We start from the raw sequence: 24,117 nt of genomic DNA, 5'->3' as shown, positions 1-24,117 counted from the left end.
AACTCTCTAAATATGCATCTACCTTCTTGAGCCCTCCGCTCATCCACCTCCAAATCTCTGAGGGTCAGTGGCATTACCAAGCAGAGAGTTGGAGGCAGATTTCTTTCTTCGGCTGGGGCTCCCTCTGAAACAGCCTCCCTGCCTCTCTCAAACTTGAGCAGAACCATCTTCGGTTCCAGAAGCAACTCAAGACCTACCTCTTCGCTTCCGCTTTCTCTCTGCCACTTCCCTGCTGACTAGTCATCTGCTATACGCACTGGTCACCTGGCCACCCTCTGAACTTGGGCCCAGGTCCCTGCCTGTACAGTTGCACCTCGCACTGCCCCTTGGCCCCCACAGCACTTGTGGTCTGTAGCTGTAACCCTACAGTCCCCTTCTCCTTGCACTTATGATCCACCAGTTGGCTGCACTTCTTGATTGCCTGCACTTCTCCATCCACCCCAGCCCCCTTTGCACTTCTCACCTTCCCTGCGCTTGGGCGATTTGAATGACACATGGCCTAGTAAGGTTGTTGTTTTGTCCTCGCTCTGTTTCCCCCTCCTTGTTTTGTGACGCCTAGAAACCCTTGTGTACAGTTATATCATTATGAAGGAAAACTGGTGGAACCCACCAATCACCAGACAACCTTCTCATGCACATCTAGAGGGTGGCTGTCCAAAGTGGCAGCCAGCCTCTCAGTTCAAAATGGTCCCAGGCAGGCACACTGCAGGACAAAGACGAGACAAGTTTCAGTCACCTCTCCCACTTCCTGTCATTTCAGGCAAGTCATCATGAACAGGGCTTAAAAAAGTGACCCTAGTGTCCCCTGTCGCAGGTGCACTGGCAGCCTGTGAAAAAAGTCTACAAAAAGTCATGCAAAAAGGTAAACTGCCACCAGCCGGTCAGATGAACTTGCAACAGTAACTAAAAGCTACTGAAACCATGAGAAAAGGTAGACAATGTTTCCCCTCCGCACTGCACATAAGGTGTGGCCTGCTGATCTCACAAAATTAAATACAGGACGGACAAAAGGACATTCCCCTCCCCTAGTAACATGTGTTATCACAGGGAAAGTAAAAAGGGAAGCTCGAGGAGCTACCAGCAACACTGAACAGAAAGTGCTGTGTGCTGCAATAATAGATTGTAGATGCCAGAAAACATGGAGGGAAGCATAACTAAAAAGAGAAAGCATAAAGAGATAAAAATGGTTTGCATGGTTAGAGTAAAATAATGAGTAAATGTGAAAAAAGGTTCCCATTCACTCAGAAGAATCAGTCCAAAAATACAATAGTCCAGCAGAAATACTGGGGGTATCAAAGTGGGGAGAATTGCACTCAAAAAAGAAATTTTACCCAACATGTTTTAAGTACTTATTTGAGCTGATGGAGATCTATATGTGTAACATAATAAAGAAATGTATTCAGTATATCAGTGTGGTGTATATTCTAGGGATAGGTGTGTGGACTAATTGTGTCTTTGTGTCAGTCTGCTAACCCTACCCGAGATGTAAGCCCTGTCACTCTTTCCAAGTTACCTTTCTTTAAGAGAGGTTTGGCTTCCCTTTCTTGTCAGGGGCGTTAGCCCCCCATTAAGGTCAATAGTTGTAGAACTGTCAGAAGGTTGTACAACAATGCCAACAGTGTGTGCGGTTTGGTGTAGACATGGAAAGCACATGCCAGGAACTGTCGTAGTGGTATTAACTGGCTATTGATGGTAGCAGGTGCAAAACGGAGCCAGTACCTGGGCATCTAATAGCAGTAACTGGCAAGTGGCTAATATGTATGCACAAGCCAAAACTGTTGGCTTTGCCAATGCGTGTTTTTAACAGGACTTCCGTGAAGGACAAGTATAGTGCCTATAAATCGAGTGGCTGAAGGCAGACCTGCTAAATACATTTTTATTACACCAGCAGTGCGTTTACAACTAAATTAAGTAATTAACTTTAAAAAGACTGCTTTGAAACAACACTGGTAGGCACTGAGTGCAATGTTTGATGTTAAGGCATGATGAAGAGAGGTCAAAGTTCCTGTGAGGAGGTGTTTTAGGTGGGGTGGGGTAGGAACTGGGTGGTAATGCCCGTGGGTAATGGCATTGGGCAGGTAATAGCTGTCCAAATAACTGTATAAGTGCAGGATTTGTGGCAGTTTTTTTCCCTACCTGTACTCTAAAGCAATAGTTTCAGCTTATACTTGAAATGGCGTGCTTCATGTTCATCCTCTGATAAACTGGCCTGCCGCCTGCTCCAAAGGCAATACCGTCTCTCCGTTCTCACCAAAAAGAGAGCCCTTATCCAAGCCCGCATCTCTGTGGCATCCAACAACTCGGCTGAACTCTTTAAAATCTGCAAGGAGCTTGCCAACCCTGCTGCAGTCTCTACCTCTCCTGTCCCCTCCCAGGCCCTCTGCACTGCCCTCTCACTTCATCTCAAAAACTCAGGACATCCTGTCCTCACTCTCCTCCTATCACCTCCCTCCCTCTCTTCCCGACTCTTCCTCTGGCCCTTCTGCAGCCACCCCTTCTCCCTCCTTCTCTGCCTTTCCACTTTTTTCTGCTGACGAGGTTTTCAGACAAGTCCGATCTATGAAAGTCTCGTCTAAACAGGTTCACCCCTGTTCCTCCAAAACTATCAAGGACCACATCGACTCCCTGGCTCCTGCCCTGGCTGACTTTTGCAACCACTCCTTCGCCTCTGGAATCTTCCCTTCCCCCCTCAAGCACTCCCTTGTGCACCCTCTTCTTAAGAAACCCTCCTCCGACCCCTCCTGCCCGGCTAACTATCGCCCAATCTCCATCACTCCCTTCCTGGGCAAGCTCCTGGAGAAACTGGCCATCTCCCAGCTTAACCTCCATGCCGAAACTGTTGGTAGTCTCCATGACCATCAATCTGGCTTCAGAGTGGCCAGAAGCACGGTAACTGCTCTCCTGAACATCCGTGAGGACCTGCTCTTGAACCTCGACTCCAACACTCCGTGTGTTCTCATTCTGCTCGATCTCTCTTCTGCCTTTGACACTGTCAACCATGCCATCCTGCTCAACCGTCTCCGTGATGACCTGGTTATCACTGGTCAGGCTCTGGCGTGGCTGACCTCTTTCCTTTCAAATCGACCCTCCCAAGTCCAACTTGGGTCCTTCCTCTCTGACATCTTTTTCTCCACCTGTGGTGTTCCCCAGGGATCTAATCTCTCTCCCTGGCTGTTCAACCAGTATCTGGCACACCTTGCCCACCGCATCGCCGCTCTCTGCTGCCCCTACTTTCAGTGCTATGCGGACGACACCCAGCTCATTTTCAGGCTACCCTCGGCCTCCTCCTTTCCTTCCCTCATCTCTGACTGTCTGTCTGCCATCCAGGAATGGTGTGCCGCCAATGACCTCAGCCTTAATGCTAGTAAGACTGAGATTCTACTCATCGGCACACCCATTCCCCCTCCTTCCCTGTAGCTCTCTGGCCATCCTCGCTTGGCCCTCCTCCTGCTCCTACCTGCAAGGCAAAAAACCTCGGGGTCATCTTCGACTCCACACTCTCCTTCTCCCCTTATATATCTGACGTCTCTAAGAAGTCACACTACCAGCTGCACCTCCTCAGAGGTATTCTTCCCTTCCTCTCCTTCCCCCAGAAGCTCACTGTCTCCCGAGCCCTGGTTCTCTCGAAGCTGGACTACTGTAACAGCCTCTATCTTAATCTGCCTGCCTCCACTCTCCGCCCCCTGCAACTCATCCAGAACAGAACTGCGAGACTTGTCCTTGGCCTCAAGCCCAGGGACCGTATCTCTCCAGGACTTAAATCTGTACACTGGCTCCCAGTGGTTGCGAGGATTAAGTTCAAAACCCTCTGCATTGTCCACAAGGCCTTCTGGGGCCTGGGGCCTAAATACCTTCAACTCGCTCTTACTAAATATCTTCCTTCCCGAGCCCTTCGCTCATCCATCTCCAACTCCCTCAGGGTCAGCCGCTTCTCGAAGCAACGAGTCGGGGGTCGATCTCTCGCCGTGGCAGGGTCCTCCCTCTGGAACAGCCTTCCTGCCTCCCTGAAATTTGAGGAGAACCATCTCCGGTTCCGGAAGCACCTCAAAACCTTCCTCTTTGCTTCCGCTTTCTCTCTCCCTCTCCCCTGCTAAAGTCTCGACATGAATCTGCACCGAATCTGCAACTGGGCCACTCTCACCGACCTCGGTCCTGGTCCCAGCCACTCTCCTCTTGCACTGCCTCCCTGGCAACCCCTGCACTGAGGGACTGTTCTCTGTATCCCTACAGCCCCCCTTTTCCCAGCACTTGTCTGCACTTACCTTGCACTTGCCACCAGCTGGCCCTATTTATTTACTTATTCTACTTACTTGTACTGCACTTCCCCCCTTCCCCTTGCACTTTTCCCCTTCCCCCTTCCCCTGCACTTGCGCGGTCTGAATGTCACCTGGCCTAGTAGGATCGTTGTCTGTCTTCCCCTTGTTTCCCCCCCCCCTGCCTCGTCGCGCCTTGAAACACTTGTGTATAGGCGCGTTACAAATGCCATATCATATCATACTTGGCACTAAAGCGCCTCCTAATAGCCCAAGCTAAAAACGGACTTACCAGCATTAACCCAAACGCAAGCCTCTACAGACAGAACATCGTCAGTCTTACAGGGCAGTCTTACATAGCTTCTCCAACCCAAGATAGGCGGTTCTTAAAGCTGCAGAGAAGTTTCACCCTTTTTAAAGATGACCAGTGTAGTATAGCCTTGGGGCATGTGTAGCAAAAACCAGCAAAGTGAAATAGAATTATTAACACGATTTCTAATAACTTACATATTGAATACTGCAATACTCTAATAGGGAACCCAGTGCATTGTAACCACTCAATGTGTGTGTTCATGAAAAGAACCATGAAACTATTGTCACCCGAATATGTAGCCAAAATACAAGCGCGAAGATTGTTTTCCACCAAAGGGAATTGTTGAGGGCACCCTCAGATATTTCCTCCACATTGGGAAGGGAGCATCTTCCACCTGCATCTACTTGGTTACTTATCTTTGAAAAACATTGTTGAAAAGCCAGAAATCTGCCGAGAAAGTATAACCACTATGACAAGAATGTTATAGGTCACGACCACATGACAAACAAATGACTTCATCAATTGTTGGGAACAGGCTGTGATAGGAGAACAACACCATACGAAAAAATCTTTAGATCAGAATGTAGCATAACCAACTAAAATATAACCCATAGTTGGGGGAAGTCCCACTGACATTCAAAGAAAGGGTTGCCCATAAGTGAATACCTAGATTACTGGATCAAGAAGCACACCACCGCCATCAAATAATGTAAAGTTAAGGCTGAACAAATAGTACGATACCAAAGTCTGGGACCTCCAGATGCAAGATAATGAACAATTAGCACATTGGTAGTGCGCGGCAGACAAGGAGAGCTCAGAACATACGTTGTATTTACTGATGCGTCCACGTTCTACACACTGCTTGGCTAGGGTTTCCTGCACTTTCACTTCCCAAATGGTTTCTTCTCCACAACTACTTTTTTTCTTCTGCAGGCTCTGGAGATCCCCACCACCCCCTCTTTCTCCGTCACTCCTCTCAACAATGCACCTCCAGCATAATGTAAAAAAAAGTGGGCTTGTTTAATTTTTTTTTTTCTAAATGTGCTCCATTTCCAATAGATGCCATTTTGTCTTCCAGCTGCAAAACGTTTGTGCCTTAATCAGGGTTTTCTGCAAAGCTGTAATGAGCTCTCCAAACGAAAACCAATGCGACAATGGCAATAAGAATCAGATATGCAGGCTGTACTGGTTGGTAATGGTTTTGCAAGCCTTCCGTAAAAGATCCAGCGCAGGCTGGCTGGACGGCGCGTTTGCCCACATGACTATCCCCAACAAAGCTCCTTGACAGAAACATATCTTGAAAATGCAATATTAAAACAATTGGCGTGTATTATGCTGGATCCTTTGATAAGTGTTTGGCAGAGAAGACTGTCAGGCAATTGTAGCACATTCTATGACTGATGCACCGACTAAAACATTCAGCAACGCCAATGCAGTTCTTCCTGGACAAAGGAACATCTAGATCATGAGTGTCAGAGTGCAACAGAACATGTGTAAAATGATCCATCTAGGCGACACTTGTTTCTGAGACATCAGCCTGGCATTGTTCCCCTGAACTTCCTTCTCGATTTTGGTGATACACTCATTATTTCCCAGCGAGATCGATCCAGATCTCACCAGCGATGCCACTCGTGTATGTGGATCTTTGGGGACCTTTATTCTTCCCAAAAGGTGGAGCTGCCAACAAGTTGCCCCCTAGAGCACAGCGTCACTACACTAACCGGTCAGTCAGATTTTCTGATTGGTAGGAATGCACTTTAAAACGCAAGCTGCATGAAATGCAGCCATTGTGACTCACAGAAATCCGTTTGCTTTTTTGGAGGGTTGCGGGGGATAGGCAGGGGTGGGGCGGTGGAGTGAGAATATGGAACCACAAAAAGGTTTACTGTAGCCACCTGGTATATAATGGGCACAGCCAGCATGAAAATGGGTTGAAAAATGTTTTTCATGAGCTGATCTACAGAACAGGTTTTTAACCAATTATTCTTACAATAGGGCTGTAAAATGTGCACCTTCAATCTATGTTAAACAGAATTTTCTCAGGGGAGAACACAATCCAAACTCCCTTTAATGGTTCAGACTTGCTTTGTGACAGTAAGGAAAAATATTCATACTTATGCACTGAATTTCACCAGCAGCACATGGCACAAATTAATGAACCATTTTAGTAGGTGAAAAAATAAATAAGAGGCGAGAACTAATACATAACCAACCACTATACGAATGAGAGTTCAACTAGTAATTTCAGATGTATTGGTACTCGACTTTTGTTTTTAGCTACCCGCTGAAATGTTTTATTAGTGAGTGGCATTAGACACGGGCCCAAATTTGGAATGAGTGAGCCCCAACCATTTAGGAAAGTACGGATGTGTTCTTCCCAGAGAACGTATTTTAAACAAATCAAATGTAAAAAGGTGCATTTTACAAGCCAGATTTGGTCAAACTTGACAAGAAAAGCCATACAATTGTGTATAAGCATAAGGCCTATGTCAGGTGTGCATATCATCTGTTCCCCCTACTTATCTGATTACATTTGTGTGAATAACTGCTTTGTATTTTAAAGTAAAGTATAACTCATAGTGGGTTACTTAATTGCGAGTTGTGTATATGTACTATTTTATACTTAACTTCAAATATTTAAAGTGTGCCGCAGCATATTATTGTAATAAATCATTACTATTTTTATAACTTAATTATGTGGGTCTGTTACATATGAAGTCTACTAAGTGTTCGCTGTACTACACAACAGTGCCCTCTTCCTTTAGTTCAGCTTTGCTGCTTGGCCAATGCTTCTTAAAATGAACAAGTTATTTATCCCTAGTAACTTTCTATCAACTGGATGTTCCTCCCACGTATTCATCATCTTTAGATATCTTCCCTTCCAGCATCAGCTGCTTCGGAATTGTTTTTCAGCAGTGGGCGATGTGCGCTGTCGTAGTATAATCGATGTCCCTCGACGGCCTCCGCCTCAAGGTTGATGTCAAAAGGTAGAAATAGCCCACATCGCGCCCATTACTTCATTCAGTTGTTTTACCTTCTTCCCCATCATGCCAGGGGTGCCTGGCGCCTTTGGAACAGATGGAAACGGCGTTCCCCATGGCCGTTTCCATCACGTTCTGCCAAGCGCTGTGTGCAGGTCTAGTCTTTCTTGCAGCGCTCCCTACGCCGGTACTAATCTTCCGTCACTTCCGGCGTCGAGCGCGTTGCAACGCTCCAGTTTTCCTGCGCGTCAGCTGGTTGCCGGCGTCCTCCCTGCTTGCTCGTATTCCTGGTGCTATTTTTTTCTTCCCGTTGCCCTGTTTTTTTCCTTCTTTCACTGTTTATCCCAGTCTTTCTGTGCTCTTCCTCCCCTTTTAGCTGATCCTCTCCTCTTTACCTACCCTCTGTATCCCGCCCGCCTTCCGTCGTTTTCTCTTGCTCTTTCTGTACGCTTTCTTACCTGTTTGCTTTCCTCCCTAGTTTCCTTCTTCCCTCCTCCCGGATTGACCTCCTGTGTTCCGACTCAGCGAGGGTTGGCTTTCACTTTTGGATTGCCGTTGCCTTACCTCTTTTCTTGGACTGCCTTCCTATATTTGACCTTGCCTGTCCCTAGATTGCCCTCGTGTTATACCCTCATCAGATCCTTCCAGTCCTAGCTGCTACACTAATTGGGAACTGACCTTTCGGAGTGGTCTTCATTCATTCTCCGCTCCCCGGTCCACGGACTGCCAAATTTACGTCACAGCTTTCGGATCTTCTTACAGAACCACCAAGCTCTACTTCTTCATCCGGAGTTTCACTACATTGGGGTTTTTTGTGCCTCCGGCTTCTTCCCCATCCTCAGGCGGCCACGGAGGATAGCCACCGTTTACCTACAAGGTGACACGGTGGCGTCCTTCCACCGTCGCCCCCATCTTCATAAAAAAAAGGAGAGAACCAGACCCAAAGGAAGTCAGTAGCCAAGGCTCCGCTGGAAATACAGAGGTGAGGTGGAAGGGGAGGTGGGAGAGTCGGAGTCTTCTATAGAGGAGGAAGACATTGTAGACCCCTTTGACATTCCCACAGGATAACCAACATTACCATGACCAAAACAGTATTAGATGCTGAAGGAAAGCAAGGTGTAATACACAGAAATTCTACTGCAGAGAACGGTCGGAGGGGTGATGAACATGTGAGACAACCATCCAGTCGAATTAACGCTAACAGGGTAACTTGTTCTTCGAATGGATTGTGTCCTCCCACGTATTCCTCATCTTTAGAAAAAGGGGTAATACGTCTCAAATTTTGTCATGAATGTAATGTAGGATTGCCTTTCCAAATCCCACCTCCTGGCCTGAAGCAGAGTATAGGCAATAGTGCTTCATGAAGGTATGAATGGAAGACTAGATGGCCGCGGCAAAAATGTTGTCAATCAGATCTCTTCTCTGTAAGGCAGAAAAAGTAGCCATGCCCCTTGAGGAGCGAGCTTGAAGACCTTCTGGGGGATCCTTAACTGCAGGGCTAACTCTCTGTGATGCACAGAATTATCCATCTGGATAAGTCCGTTTGTTAACTGCCAGATTCTACTTACTTCCGGTGTAACCCACAAAAAGCTGGTTGTCCTGCCTTAATTTAGCAACACTTGATATGTAAAAACTCACCGCTCTTTTAAGGTCTACTCTGTGCAGTCTTTCTTCCTGCTTACTAGGGTGGGGGAGGAGGGTATCAAGTTGGCTAAACAATTTCTGCGAGATATGAAAGTCAGAAACTACTTATGACAGAAACATGGGTTTAACTCAAGACAACTTTGTCCTTATAAAAAGTTGCGAATGGTGGTTCAATTTTCCTCGAAGGGATCGAGGGCTTTGACGCTTCCCGGTGAAAGTCTTACACGGCCTCGGCCTCGGCTTGTTGTCGACTCGAGGCCTGTCGATGGGTCGGCGGTGTCTCACCCGGGCTCGAGGGCACGCAGCTTTTAGCCTTGCTCTTCTCCTTGTCGGCCTTAGAAGGCGCGATAGGTTCATGGCTCTTCACCTCATCTCTGGAGGCGATCGGGCCGCCTTCTAGAAAATCTTTAGCATCTCCTGCCTGCAGTAGCCGACTTACTTGGGAAAGCTATCCTGCGTTCAGGCGAGGAGTCGGAGGATGAAGACGGGGACCTGTGGTTCCTTTTCTTCCTTTTTTCCAAAGAGGATGAGGAACGGCGAGAGCGTTTCTTCGACTCTTTCCTCTGCGGCCAGTCACCTCTTGACTCATCCGAAAAGCGCCTTTTTGACGGAGGTGTGGAAGGGGTTTTAGAGGTGGACTACCCGCTGCGAGTTTTCCCTTACGTTCCTTCAACGTCTTACCCGTCATGGATTAGCAAGATCCGCAGACAGCCGTTCTGTGGTAGACACCACAACACCATAAACAGACCCGATGTGGGTCGGTTATCGAAATCATAGCATCCCAGTCGACACTTCTTGTACCAGGTCTTTGGGGTAGAAGATGAAGAGGCCATTCTCGAAGTTATGAGAAATCAAAAAGTGCCGTTTCCGAAGCGTAAGCTATTGTGGAAAAATGGAACTCAAGTAACGGGCGCAGTGTGTGCTATTTACCCCTTCGATGACGTCCACCTTGAGACAGAGGCCCTCGAGGGACATCGAGTCGACAACGACACACAGCGCCCTTTGGCAAAAAGACATTTCTGAAGCAGCCGACACTGGAAGGGAAGATATTTAAAGATGAGGAATACATGGGAGGACACAATCCATTTGAAAGTGGCATTGCTTAACTGGGATTGTGAATAACCTTGCTAACCCTAGTTTGGATTTTCCAAGTCCTTCACCAGGTAGTGACTTTGAACCCACCCACCCTTACCAGTTTATTAAATTATGTTTGTAGGTGCACAGAATTAAAGGGGGAAACTATGAATATTCAATTTGCAGGTGTGTAGAGTAATTAAATACATGTATTTTATTACGCACTACTTTAAAAATCAGCAACTATGTCCTTATCCCTATTGAGAATCATTTTTTATGTGATGACAAACTTTATTGCCTGTTGCGCTGATGAAAAGGTAGCCATAGGGATTCAGGTGGCTATGTGTCGAAATCGATTGGCATTCGTGTTTTTTTATGAAAAAGATGCGTCTCTTGTGGTGTTTTGATGTTCTCTACACTGTCTTTCATTCATATGAATTTGTTGTTTGCTATACTAAATGCTTTTTTCTTTTTTGATTTAACTCCTGATCGATTTTGTGAAAAATATATGTATCATTTTGTTCGGTAGAACCTTTCCAATTTACATTTCTTGTACTTATATCTGTTTGAAATGGTATATTATAAATATACTAAATCCCCATTTTTATTTCATAACATTGCTTTTCATGTTTTCAAAAGAGTTACAAATTTCTTGTTTTATTATGAAGATTATGCAGAATACACCTGCTACCACATAATCCCAAGTATAATTGTTAAAAATCATAATACAAGCACAACTATGTGTCGCTATCTTCAGATTAGTCTAGTTTTTTAGAAGCTAATAGGACAATTAGGACATTTTACATGCCAGTGGCACTACTCAAAGACACAATTGTTGAAGAGGAAGTGGGCTAAATTGGGAAATGTAGCAATTAGTTAACAAGCAGTAAGTGTTGAGAAGATTTTGCCAAGTGACAAAGAACAAGCAACGGTATGTGGCTTGCATACATGTGTCAGCAAGCATCAACTTTCTGACAATCTGCTCTAAACGAGCAGCAAAGTAAGCAACAATGAGCCCAAACACCTGGGGGCAACAGTTGGGTACATGGCAAGGAGAAAGAGGACACCACTGCAATGACAAAAGGCGATTCCAAGCACAGCTAAAATCACTCATTTCCTTACACTCGCTGTAGGGTTATTTGTGTCCAATTGGCTTGTCAACTTGCATTTCTGTGATAATGGTACTGAACTAGAAATCTGAGTCCAGTAACAGCAAGAAAATGGTGTACTGCAAGTAGAAGATTGAAATTCTGTTGAATAAGATGTCCTGGACTTGCAAGTTGAAGGCTCTGTATTTGGGTACAGCAGAGGGCATATACAAAAGCAGAATGCATACTTCCGTGTGTGGAATGGGGCAGGGGAGGTGTGAAAAACTCTTACCTGGTGAGTGGATAGGGAACGATTTCTCAGTGACGTTACTGGTTGACAAGCTGTTATCCATGGGTCCGCTGGCACTCGTGATGGATACCTGCACGCACTGGCCATAAAGGTCAACCACAGCGTAAACCTCTACATAGTCGGACAAGAAAACACAAAAGTGCAAGTTGTCAGGTTGGAAGCTAGCCTGTACGCACCAATTAGATGTCTATGGGATTGCAGTAGATTAAATGAATGCTAGAGGACCCTTGCCCCTGCATGAAAATAAGATCTAAAAAGGGGTGCCTAGTCTTTATGCCGAGCTAACTGATGTTAGATTATGTGTACTATTCCACCTAAATGTTATCCTCTTTCATCATGAAAATAAACAAATACAAATTGTGTGCGCGTGCACACACTCACGCACGCATACATAAAACCTGATCACGACCACCATTCAAGTTAATGGTGATTCTACATGTCCTGGTGACAAAGATGGCCTCTGTCTACTGATCCCACTCTCTGCCGGCCTCAAAACCATCGACAGGAAGCCCTCTGCAATTATTGCCATGCACACGAGCTCCGAAAGAAGTCCTACAGTGGTTCACCCTTATCTCTCCAACAGAGACCAACCCTTCTACACAGGCCCCAACAATGCCTGGTAACCTGCAGAGTTTCACAAGGCTTCATACCTCTCCCACTCATCTTCAACCTCCACATGAAACCTCTTTGTAACTTCAAGCTAACACCAAAATACACCAATACACAGATGGCCAGAAGGTGCATCTAATCAGCTACATCTACAGCATCCATTGACTCAAGCAGTGACTGTGCATCAGCCAAACCTGGATGTGGTGCACCTAATGGAAAGCTCAATCCTACGAAGCCCATCATCATTATACTAGGGAACCCCACAGTGAATGCCCAAATCCACAGCTGTGTTATGTTATTGTGGTTTTGCCGAGCACTTGATCACCCAAGGGTATCTTGGTGCTAGTTGGCTGACAAACTAAGTCTGACAGATTCAAACTGAACTATGGCCCCATGCAAGAACACTATGCTTATAGATTGGCTGACCTTTCATTGAAAACACATACTACCAAGAAGACAAGCCCCATGTTTTTAATTTGCACTCCTCAAAATGAAGCCTTTATCCCTCACAGAGTTTCAGAACTGTTGTCCAATCCCCTGTTCATGCCCGACCAGGTGCCACCTTGGCCCTTCTGAAAGGCGTTTAGTAAGCCTCATCGAAGGACTAATAAAATCTGACCCATTCATCCCCCCTTGTAGCAACGCTTAAGGAGATGCACTGCCTAACCCTTCAAGTATGCATCATGTTCAAGAAAATCTACATCACCTACAAAGTAGTTGCCTGAACAAAATACCACCCTAACTGGCCGAGAAACTCATCTGGAGAGGTCAGAGCACGACCAGAAGCCAGACTGGACACCAAGATTGGCAAAAGGGGGATTGCGGTGGGAGAACAGGAAACTGCCCTTTTGCTGCTAAGGTACAAGTTATCAACACATGAAAGAGTGACCCCCTGAAGCCTACACTTCAGGAATGATCTAAAGAACCCTACCCTTCAAAGAACATTAGCTGATTGCCACACTGACCAATACTGCTCAACCTGAAAATCTCCTACTTACCCCCTGCACTTCCTACCCATCTCAGCCCCTCTGCTACACCAGAACCCTACTTGTGACCCTTTGGGTGCAACCCCTGTTTAGAGCTTGGTTTGCACTCTCTAAATCACACAGATACATACACACAGATGAACAAGTTACTTTCTTACCTGGTAACGTTCTTTCGATGGGATGGTCCGACGACGTATTCCATATCTATGACAGTAATCACCACAGCTGTGCTGCTTCGGAAACTTTTTCGGCGTCTGCGTCCTGCGTCGATGACGTCGATGCGCCGCCGTCGAGGACCTCCTCCGACGTCCGACGTCATCCGATGTGATAAGTAGGACGCACGACGCCAGTAGCCTCAGTTGTAGTTTTTTCCCCCAGAACGTGTGACAATAGTCAACTGCCAGTCCGACACAAAGCCTTGCGGAACGTAAGCTGCAAACGCAACAGAAATTCTGCAGCGGGGAAGGCAGGGCGGGAGCGATATGGAATACGTCGTCGGACCATCCCATCGAAAGAACGTTACCAGGTAAGAAAGTAACTTGTTCTTCGAGGGGATTGGGTCCTCCGACGTATTCCATATCTATGACAGACTCCCAAAGCAGTACCAAATCAAGGAGGAGGGAAAGAATTTAGAAACAAAATTTAGAATAGCCAATCAAATAGCAGAGCAAAGGACCGCCTTGCCAAAGGCCAGATCCTGCCCTCTGATGGAATCGAGGGAATAATGCCGCACAAATGTATGCACTGAAGCCCAGGTGGCAGCATCACAGATGTTGCGAATAGGAACACCCCTCTGCAGGGCAGTAGATGCAGCCAAGCCCCTGGTAGAATGGGCCCGCAAGCCAGCCGGAGGGTCCTTGCCCGCCAAGCGGTAACACTCCGAGATGGCCAAAATAATCCAGCGGGACAAAGTCTGTTTCGTCACAGCTTGCCCCAAGCGCTTACCAGCGTAACCAATAAAGAGTTGATCGTCCACTCTGACCCGGGACATGCGAGAAACATAAAAGCTCAAAGCTCTCCTAGGATCAAGCCTATGGAGCCTCTCCTCTTCCTTACCAGGATGCGGAGGAGGATAGAATGCCGGAAGAACAATCTTCTGGGCCAAATGAAATTCCGTCACTACCTTTGGAAGAAAAGAAGGACGAACTCGAAGGACAACCCTGTCCTTGTGAAATACAGTGAAGGGTGGCTTAACAGAAAGTGCCTGTAACTCACTCACTCTGCGAGCGGAAGTAACCGCAACTAAAAACACAGTTTTCAAAGTCAACAGCCTCAAAGGGCAAGAATGTAACGGCTCAAACGGAGCACCCATAAGAAACCTAAGAACAAGGTTCAAATCCCAACCGGGCACCAGGAAAGGCGACGGAGGGAACACATTAGTGAGCCCTTTCAGAAACTGTGAAATTAAAGGGATTTTAAAGTAAGAACATTCTTCAGATGAGCGCTTAAAGATGGACAGCGCCGCCAGGTAACCCTTAACGGTACCCACTTGCAAGCCCCTGTGGGCCAAAGAAAGCAAAAAGGACAGAACCATGGGGATGTCACATGCAAAAGGATCCACATTCTGAACTCTGCACCAGTCGCAGAACTTACGCCAACGGCAACGGTACAGAGACTTAGTTGCGGGCCTTCGGGCCGAAAGCAACACCTCCATCACGTCTTCAGGGAGGTCCCAATCCTTATACCTCAACCTTTCAGAAGCCAAGCGTGAAGGTTGAGGGATCCGACCTCTGGATGGAGAACCTGACCCCCCTCCCGTGAGAGCAGATCGTCTCGGTAGGGAAGACGACGTGGAGGGCAGATGGACAAGTCGAGAAGGTCCGGGTACCACGTCCTCCGAGCCCACGCCGGAGCAATGAGGATCATCCGGGAACCGAACTTCCGTAACCTCCGCAGCACTTGCGGGATGACGGGGACTGGAGGAAACGCGTACAGCAGCGGGAACGACCACTCCACCACGAACGCGTCTCCTAAGGCTCCTTTAGGAGGAAATTCCCGCGAGCAAAACCTTTCGCACTTCCGGTTGACACTGGAGGCAAAGAGATCCACTTGAGGGGTCCCCCAAAGGGCGAAGATCTCCAGGAGAATCTCCTGAGCCAACTCCCACTCGTGAGAGATCGTGCTCTGCCTGCTCAGAGCGTCCGCCGTCACGTTCTCGACTCCGGCCAGATGAACTGCCGAGATCGAAACTTCCTGTTGGATGGCCCAGAACTCGAGCTGCATCGCCTCCCTGCACAGAGGAAGTGACCCTGCCCCCCCCTTTTTGTTGAGGTAGTGCATGGCCACTGTGTTGTCCGTCAGGATCAGGACATTCTTTCCTCGCACAGTCGGCAGAAAAGCCCTCAGGGCTAGCCTGACGGCCCTCAGCTCCAACAGATTGATATGGAGTCTGGACTCCGACGGAGACCAACGACCGCTGACTGTCAGCCCGTTGGCATGAGCTCCCCATCCCGTGAGGGATGCATCCGACACGATCATCACCTCCGGCCAGGGAAGCCAAAACGGAGCCCCCTTCATCAAGTTGCCTTCGACGGCCCACCACAGAAGGTCCCGGGCGACCGAGGGCGGCACCTGAATCGGGTCCGACATCCTGCCGGAGGACTGCGACCATTGCATCTTGAGTGCCCACTGCAAAGATCTCATTCGCAGGCGAGCCTCTGGCACCAGAAGAATGCAGGATGCCATGAGGCCGAGCAACCTCAAGAACTCGAACGCTGGGAGCGTCTGGGCATGCTGAAACTTGCGCACCATCTGCTGAATGTGAAGAGCCCTCACCTGGGGAGGAAAACACTGCCCCAGGGAAGTGTCGAGCACTGCTCCTATGTACTGGAGCCTCTGCGTTGGCGTCAAATGGGACTTCTTTAAATTGAGGGAGAAGCCCAGCCTGTGAAGGGAGTGGCAGGCGACGGACAGATGATCCAGGACCTGCTCGGGAGAGCTCCCCCTGATCAACCAATCGTCCAGGTAGGGGTAGACGTGAATCCCCCCTTGCCGGAGATGCGCTGCCACCACCACCATGAGCTTGGTGAAAACCCTCGGGGCGGAGGTCAAACCGAACGGCAGGACCCGAAACTGAAAGTGCGAGTCGCCAACCGCGAACCTCAGGTACTTCTTGTGCTTGGGATGGATCGGCACATGGAAGTAAGCATCCTTGAGGTCGAGTGACACCAACCAGTCCTGAAGCTGAAGGGCCTGGAGGACTTGAGAGAGAGTAACCATCTTGAACTTGTCCTTCCTGAGGAGTTTGTTCAAACCGCGCAAGTCCATGATGGGTCTCAATCCCCCGTCTTTCTTGGAAATCAAAAAATAAGGGGAATACCATCCCTTGTTCCTCTCCGCTACAGGCACCAGTTCTATGGCGCCTTTCTCCAGCAGGGCTTGAATTTCCTGCGCAAGGAGCGGATCCGGACACTACAAAGAGAGGTTCCCCGGTGGATTGTCGCGAGGCCTGTGCCGAAAGGGAAGACAGTAGCCGTGGGTTATGATCTCCAGAACCCACACATCCGAAGTAATGGCACGCCACTCTACAAGATGCTGCGCCAGCCTTCCCCCAACCGGCGAACCATGGGACATGGCCTCATGACTGAGTAGGAGCGGCTGCGGCGTTACCTGAGGGCAAAGAGGCAACTGCCCGAGCGGCCTTGGCACCACGGGTACCTTGTCGTCCACCTCTGGTACCCCTGCGTTGGCCCCTTTGACTGCCAGCTCCTCTCGCTCTACCAAAGGACGAGTAATAGCGAAAGGAGCCACCCCTCCACTGCTGTCCCCTAGGACGAAAAGGCAGAGGTTGGCGAACTGCAGCGCCCAACGACTTCGCTGCAGCTTTTGAGGTCTGCAACCTCTCAAGGCTCTCGTCAGCCTTGCTGCCAAAAAGATGTTCACCATCAAAGGGCATGTTGAGGAGCCGGGACTGCACATCAGGAGCAAACCCCGACTTCCGCAACCACGCAAACCTGCGCATCACGGTGCTCGCCGCCATGGACCTACTGACGCATTCAGCTAAGTCCAAACCCGACTGAACGGACTCACACATGGCATCCTTACCATCCTGGACCAAAGCAAGGAAACCATCCCGTTCGTCCCCTTCGGGAATATGTTCAGCCGCCAACGCAACACAGTTCCACAGAGTGTGCGTGAAACGTGACAAGGCACAAATGGAGTTGGCCGCCTGAAGCGCCATACCACCAGAAGAAAACACCTTCTTCGCCCAGCCATCAAAACGTTTGTCGTCCCTATCAGGAGGGATGGTAGGGTACGACGCCTGCTTTGCTGGGGCCGTGGCCGCCTGCACCACCAAACTTTCCGGAGTGGGGTGCCTGGTCAAGTAGCAGGGGTCGCCACTGGCTGGACGGTATTTCCGCGACAAGGATCTGCCCACTGCCGGAAGACTCTCCGGAGCAGTCCAAGCCGCCGCCACCCTACGCTGTAAAGCCATATGGAATGGCAGTACCGGGTCAGTTGGGGGACCAACATCAAGGATGTCCGTCAGATCATCCTGCACAAACTCCCCTGGGGGAGCAGACCATCCCAGATACTCAGACACCCTAGCCATAAGGCGCCGGTATGAGGAATCTGCATGGGAGCCAGGCTCAGGCCGACCAAATTCCACCTCCGGAGAGGTGTCCAGACCACTAGCATCATGCAGCGACTGCCTCAAATCGTCAAATTGACTATGGCCCGAGACAATGTCATCCGGCACCTGATCAGGAACCAGGCCAACCGAATCCTCATCCGCCTCCGAAATATAATCCAAGTGGTGGAAAGGCACCTGAGAGTGCCTGCTCTTAGCCAGAGCCTTCCTAGGGGGTACACCCGAGACACGGGGCACCTCCGACACGAAAGGCGTCGATGGCGTCGAGCGAATCGGCGCCGCCGTCGAGAAAACCGGCAACGGCGCCGAGAGGATCGACGTCGAGGAAATCGGCGTCGACGTCAGATGCAGCGCCTCCAATATCGGCGGCGTCGACACAGCCCTCGAAGCCGGAGCCCCGAGCGTGTCCCTCGACGACCTGAACGTCGACGGCTTCGACGACTTCCTCGGAGCCGGAGCTTCGAGAAAGCCTGCCGACGCCCTCGACGCCTCAGACGTCGATGTCTTCCTCGAAGACATCACAGGTGCACACGGTCTCGATCGCGTCGAGGACCGGGACCTGGAACGGGTACGGCGAGAACGAGCCTCCTTGTCCGAACGGGACCTCTCCCGTGACTCGTGCCGACCACTCTTGCGAGCGGCGTCTCTCGACCTCACACGGCCGACCCCACTCGGGGGCGCGGACGGTAGAGTACCCTGCGACTCAAGAATCGCCAACATTTTCTTCCCGAAGGAAGCCCATTCCTCTGGCGTCGCACGGCTGGTGGGATAACCGACGTGCCGGGCAGAGTCCTCGGAAGAGGACCTGGAAGGCGACCGGTGACGGCGCTTCCGAGAACGCCTCGAAGAGGCAGAGGAGTGGCGAGACCGACTCCTAGAAGAAGACCGACGAGACTTCCGACGATGACGCGGAGAGTCACCCCTCGAATCATCCGTCGAAAGCCCCGCCGACTTCGACTTCCGGGGCTTGGACACCCGACCTACCGACAATTTCTTCTTACGTTCGCGTAAGGCCTTGGAAGTGAGCGACAGGCAGTCGACACAGTCATCCGTGTCGTGGGCCTCCCCGAGGCACCAGAGGCAGGCGTCGTGCGAGTCAGTCACCGACATCTTGGACCCACACACCCCGCACTTCTTGAAGCCCGGACGCGGGGTTGAAGACGAAGTGGAAGACATCGCTGCGAAGGAATATTCACAAACGAACAGGCTCGAAGAACCAGAAAGAACAGAACTCCAAAGAGTCGAGGCTAGAACCGAGAAACACGAAGCAACACGTTCGCGGAAAAAACGGAACTGAGGCTACTGGCGTCGTGCGTCCTACTTATCACATCGGATGACGTCGGACGTCGGAGGAGGTCCTCGACGGCGGCGCATCGACGTCATCGACGCAGGACGCAGACGCCGAAAAAGTTTCCGAAGCAGCACAGCTGTGGTGATTACTGTCATAGATATGGAATACGTCGGAGGACCCAATCCCCTCGAAATATAGATGTCTGACTATTTGCCTATTTGGCATTACTGTTTTTCCAATGTTCCCCCTCAAACATTTTTTTAAATGATTTCCTACAATATCGAAACAGAAAGGAGAGAAAACTGATAGGCGAGCATTTACACTGACGCAGGCCACTGGAGGCTCCTAAAAGCCCAATATTATAAGGTGTAGTCGAAACTGTGAGCTTAGGTTCCAGAAACAGTGCATTACTACTGGAAGTAACAGGCTTTCCATCTGATTTTTATGCTGTGGTTTGCCTCCTTTGGAAATGTCATACTACTCCACAGCTTGCAGAACATGAAATTGAGAGGGTCCGGGCTTTTCATTGACTTACTCCACAACATGATGGTTTTCCTCAGTCTTAGAGATCAGGGTGTGAGAAGGACCACCACAACAAGAAAATAGGATTTCTCTCAAGTTGAGCCTCCTATAAGTTATCATGGATGAACTGTGAAGGCTAAACTCATTTGAGGGGAGAAAGATGGCTACAGGTAGAGTGCTAAATTGGATTTCCCAAATCAACCCTGGTGGTAGATTTTGGGAGACCACCTATTATGGTTAACATGTAAGCCACAGATGTCTAGCCAAGACAAATCAAGGTAAGTAGCCGAGTGGCAAACCTTAGACACAGGAAGGGTGTGAGTGATTTAGGATTATAATGAAATACACAGAGCACTCCAATAATTCCAGTTAGAGGCATACAAATATATACAATTATTTATAAAGCAGTTAAGATACACTTCAAGCACATTACAACTTCAGTTAAGTATTAGCACACAGCTAACAAATGCATACATACATTCACATTTGGGGTTTCTGCTAACAGAACACCAACTCTTTGCTACAAATGCATAACTGTTTCTAAAAGGAGAGTTAGAAGAAATGCTTCAAATAACTACATAGTAAAGTGAGTGAGAAACAGTCAATTTCAGTACCAGTAAACAGAGGTAAGTGATTTAGGTATAACACTTGAACATTAACCTAAGACAAGGTCCATAGCACTTAGTAAGTGCAGCCCTGATAGGGAATGAGGCCTTGTTAGGCAGAATCATCTGCACCACCCTTAGGGAACACTACAGACAATTAAGTCCACAAGTGGTAGTACAATTTCACCTTTGGTACAAGCCTGTACTACACAGTTATAGTGGTAGCAGTAGCGGAGCAGACAGACTTATCTCAAGGGCAAATTATCAGTAATAGGGATTACACAAAGGACTACAATTACTGTGACTCAAACACTGACTCAAGGTTTCTGGTTAAAAAATATAAGTACATTTATTTTTAAACCTTCTGTTCATAAAACACTTCACTTCTATTAAACAAAACCACACTCTAAATATATCACACAAAACCAATTCCTTTGGTTAAGGTCAATTCAAGATAAGTGCATTAGGATATGACAGACCAGTGTTGTGAAACAAAAAAAGACGTTACCGGGGGTTATGAAGCCCTCACATTTTGACAGTAATGACAGGCCGGTCTTACGAAACAAAAGCGTACCCGCGGAAAGAAATGTAACCATAGTCAAACACTTAGCACATTTAATTAAAACCAGGGAATAGGGGATAAAAATCATAGGCAATACTTTTGTCAAGTCACTAGAATCAGAGGAAGTGTTCTAAGATACAGATAAAAGTCAATAGGCCTGCGCCAGTGTCAAATGGAGAAGGGCTCTCTTGTCGAGGATCACACCATCAGAACAGTTCGAGATTAACGTTGCTAGGAGTACTAAGATATTGTCAAAGGGAGGCAAAAGTTATAAGAGGGAAGGAAGAAAGGACAAGCCTTCGGAAAGGAAAAGGGTTCACCCAGATTCCTCAAGGTCGGACGGAGAGAACGACCAAATGGACACAGTACCTTATTCAAATGAAGAAAGCTGGTGCTACGGCAGTTATTCCTGGTAGTTCCTGGAGACTCACGGTTCCTGGAGCTTCAATCGTGGGGACAAGAAGGACGACATCTGGAGCGATCTGCACTACCCAGGAATGAGGCCAACAGCAGAGAAGCAACAGTGGATAAAAAGTGTGCTCCTTTAAAACAGGAGAGGGCTCTTCTGATGGCTATCCGGACCACTACAGCTTTGTGTAGTGATTTCGACCCAGAAGAGGATTCTCTGGCTGTAGAAGGTGAGCTGGTTGATCCCACCAGGCTCAAGGGAAGAAGACTCTGGACTGGATCTTCTCTGTCGTTGAAGGATAGATAGCTCAGGGCTGCAGCAGGGCTTCACCGGGCCTCAGGAGTTGCAGCAGCCATCTTCTTCTCCGCTTCTCTTCGGTTCTTGCAGTTCCAGTGGCGACTCTGACTTCCAGCCCAAGAGTCCTGCCTTTTATGCCAAAATCCCCCTTTCACACAGCCTGGCTGTCAATTACACAGCAGAGGGGTTGTCCAGCTTGGAGAACCACCTCAGCCAATGGACACAAAGTGCGACTTGGATCTCCAAGGAGACCCTGTGCAGGGGGTTACTAAACCCCCCCCTCACATTCAGTCCACCTAAACACCCAGACGCCAAACAGGAGGGCTTCTTCGCAGAAGCCCGCCAAAGGACAGCGAACAAAGAAGGCAAACCTGGTTTGGCGTGAAAAGCAAAACACAAGAAGGATGTTAACAAAAAGAAATAGCGACTAAACCCAACCGGAGCCAAACGAAAATGTATTTGTCAATCAGGTTTATGTTCGAGGCTAACAAAATAGCCTAAAACAGTACCACGTTTATATAGTATAATCCCGGTAGAAAAGTTAGGGTAGATAGCACTGCCACCAGCCAAGTCTTAGTGTTAAGGGAGCGAAACAAGGCTCCAGGAGGTACAGACAAAAAGGGCTCAGAGTTAACCCTTTCCAATACTGCATGTAAGATGGGGTGTACTGGGTCTGTTGTTTAAGTGACTACATAAAGTTAATGGTAACTTTACCTGTTTCTGGGGGACAGTAGTCAGCCCCAGAAAAATGGAGTCAGTGGGAAGTCTCAGAGACAACCCTGTGTCACTGCACTGAAGGTGCTGTGTAACACACAAAAAGTTGGGCTCATGGAGTGGTGTGGGTCCAGAGCCCAAGATCACACAAAAAGTAGAAATACACATGGCAAAACGCATGCAAGAGTGGGAAAAAGGTTCACACTCTTACCAGGTGGAAAAAATAAACTCCAGAAATAAAGCAAATCTGCTGAGGGACTCACTAGGTAAGGGAAATTTTCCATAAATGAGAATTCTCCCTAACAGGCCTCGTGCTCGAAAGTCTACAGTTCAACAAAGGGCACTGTTCAGGTGGGCTTATTATTGGATTGTGCCAATAGCTCTACCAAAGACCACATGCTGCAGGTAAGTGTTCAAAAGGTAAATACAGTTTTAAAAGGATTCTCACCCAGTAGCAACACTACAGTGAAGGCACGGGAGGAGCATCCTTAACAGGACCACTACAGATTTTAGTTAGGCAAGGGAGAGATAGTACTTTATGCCCAGGAAAACCCTACAGTTGTTGGGCAGGAATAGGTAGCGTAACCTACCCCCATTACTCAGAGTCCCAGGGGCCCCAGGTGCAGAGGTCAATTTCAGCATCAGGATTCTGGCCAGGCTAGTACCCAGTACAGGGTTCAGTGATATGGTTCTGAAGACTGGACAGCGGGACACCCATGGCACAAAGAGATGCATACCTCCATGCGACCGGCAACCTCAAGTGACCTCCAGGAAATTATAAGTTACTCACAGTAGTGACTAATGCACTCTTAGTCCATAGTCTCCTTTCCTCCATACTGTATGGGCGTCCCTTCCAAGGGACGGGAGACGGAACCTTTTTCACCCCAAAAAACCTTCTTCCCCTTTAAATTTAGAGGCGCACGTGGGTGCAGCCCAGGGAGCATGCGCTCACCTGTCTGTCCCTCCGGTGCCACTCCTCAGTCCCCATTGACGCGTCGACAATGATAGGCATTGACTGATGACACCAGTATTAATCGGGGGTGGGGGTGGTTGGAGGGACGTATGGAGGAAAGGGGACTATGGACTAAGTACGTTAGTCACTACAGTGAGCAACTGTTCATTACTCTTACGTTCCGTCCTCTTTCCTACATACTGTATGGGCGATTGCAACTGAAGGTAGCCCCAGGGTAGGGAGGAGCCCCTCCATAAGAACACAGGTCTCTTAGAACCGCCTGCCCGACGGCCGCGTCTGACCTACAGGCGGCGTCCAAACAGTAGTGTTTACAGAAAACCGGAGTGGTGACCAGGAAGCCACCCAAGAGATTACCTGCCACAGCATAGCTGTTGGAACGCGATAGCCGTAGTCCTGCTCGGACCGCATGGGCATGTAAGTTAGCTGGCACTGGTTTGTGCTGCCCTTCAGAGGCCTCCTTGATGGCTGCAATCATCCCCCTGCTATGAGGGATAACATGGCCCTGACCCACCGAAGGTGACCAACAAGGCGTCCACTATTTCCTCGTTGAGATGGAAGGAGGAGGTCCCCTTGGGTAGGAAATCAGGGTATGTCCGCAGGCGAGCGGAGGTGAGGCCCACGCGCGGAGCTGTCTTTATGTGAGCAGTCTGATGTCCGCGGGCGCCCTAGGCTCAAAAGGTTTGTGTGCCGAGGCGCTCAACACAACCTTAAGGTTCCACAATGGGTGTGGCTTCTTTGTAGGCGTGTAAAACCTGTGGAGGCCTGCCAGATGCACCCATTACTCTTATATCGGCCCCTAGTACCCTTGCTTCTAGCGCCCTGGATGATCTCTAGGTTAGCCTGAGATAGGCTTATGCATTTCAGCGGGACCCGTTCAGGAGCCACACTGCAAGGG

General features: G+C 48.7%; 1 protein-coding gene across 3 annotated transcripts in view; it reads right to left on the bottom strand.

Moving 5' to 3' along the window:
* NEURL4 (neuralized E3 ubiquitin protein ligase 4) overlaps nt 1-24,117 on the bottom strand; it is a 1,090,504-nt gene that overhangs the window by 793,455 nt on the left and 272,932 nt on the right. For 2 of the 3 annotated variants that reach the window (XM_069645703.1, XM_069645722.1), the window contains exon 16: nt 11,646-11,774. The exons of the other annotated variant lie outside the window; for it this stretch is intronic. In XM_069645703.1, coding sequence (XP_069501804.1) covers nt 11,646-11,774 — 129 coding nt within the window. The remainder of the gene's footprint in view (nt 1-11,645; nt 11,775-24,117) is intronic. 3 annotated transcript variants of the gene reach the window in all.

This window comes from Ambystoma mexicanum, chromosome 1p, assembly GCF_040938575.1.
Source record: "Ambystoma mexicanum isolate Mex_15411 chromosome 1p, UKY_AmexF1_1, whole genome shotgun sequence".
Classification (NCBI taxonomy): Eukaryota; Metazoa; Chordata; class Amphibia; order Caudata; family Ambystomatidae; genus Ambystoma; species Ambystoma mexicanum.
The sequence above is the reverse complement of the archived record's forward strand: the minus strand, read 5'-3'. Positions and strand labels throughout refer to the sequence as shown.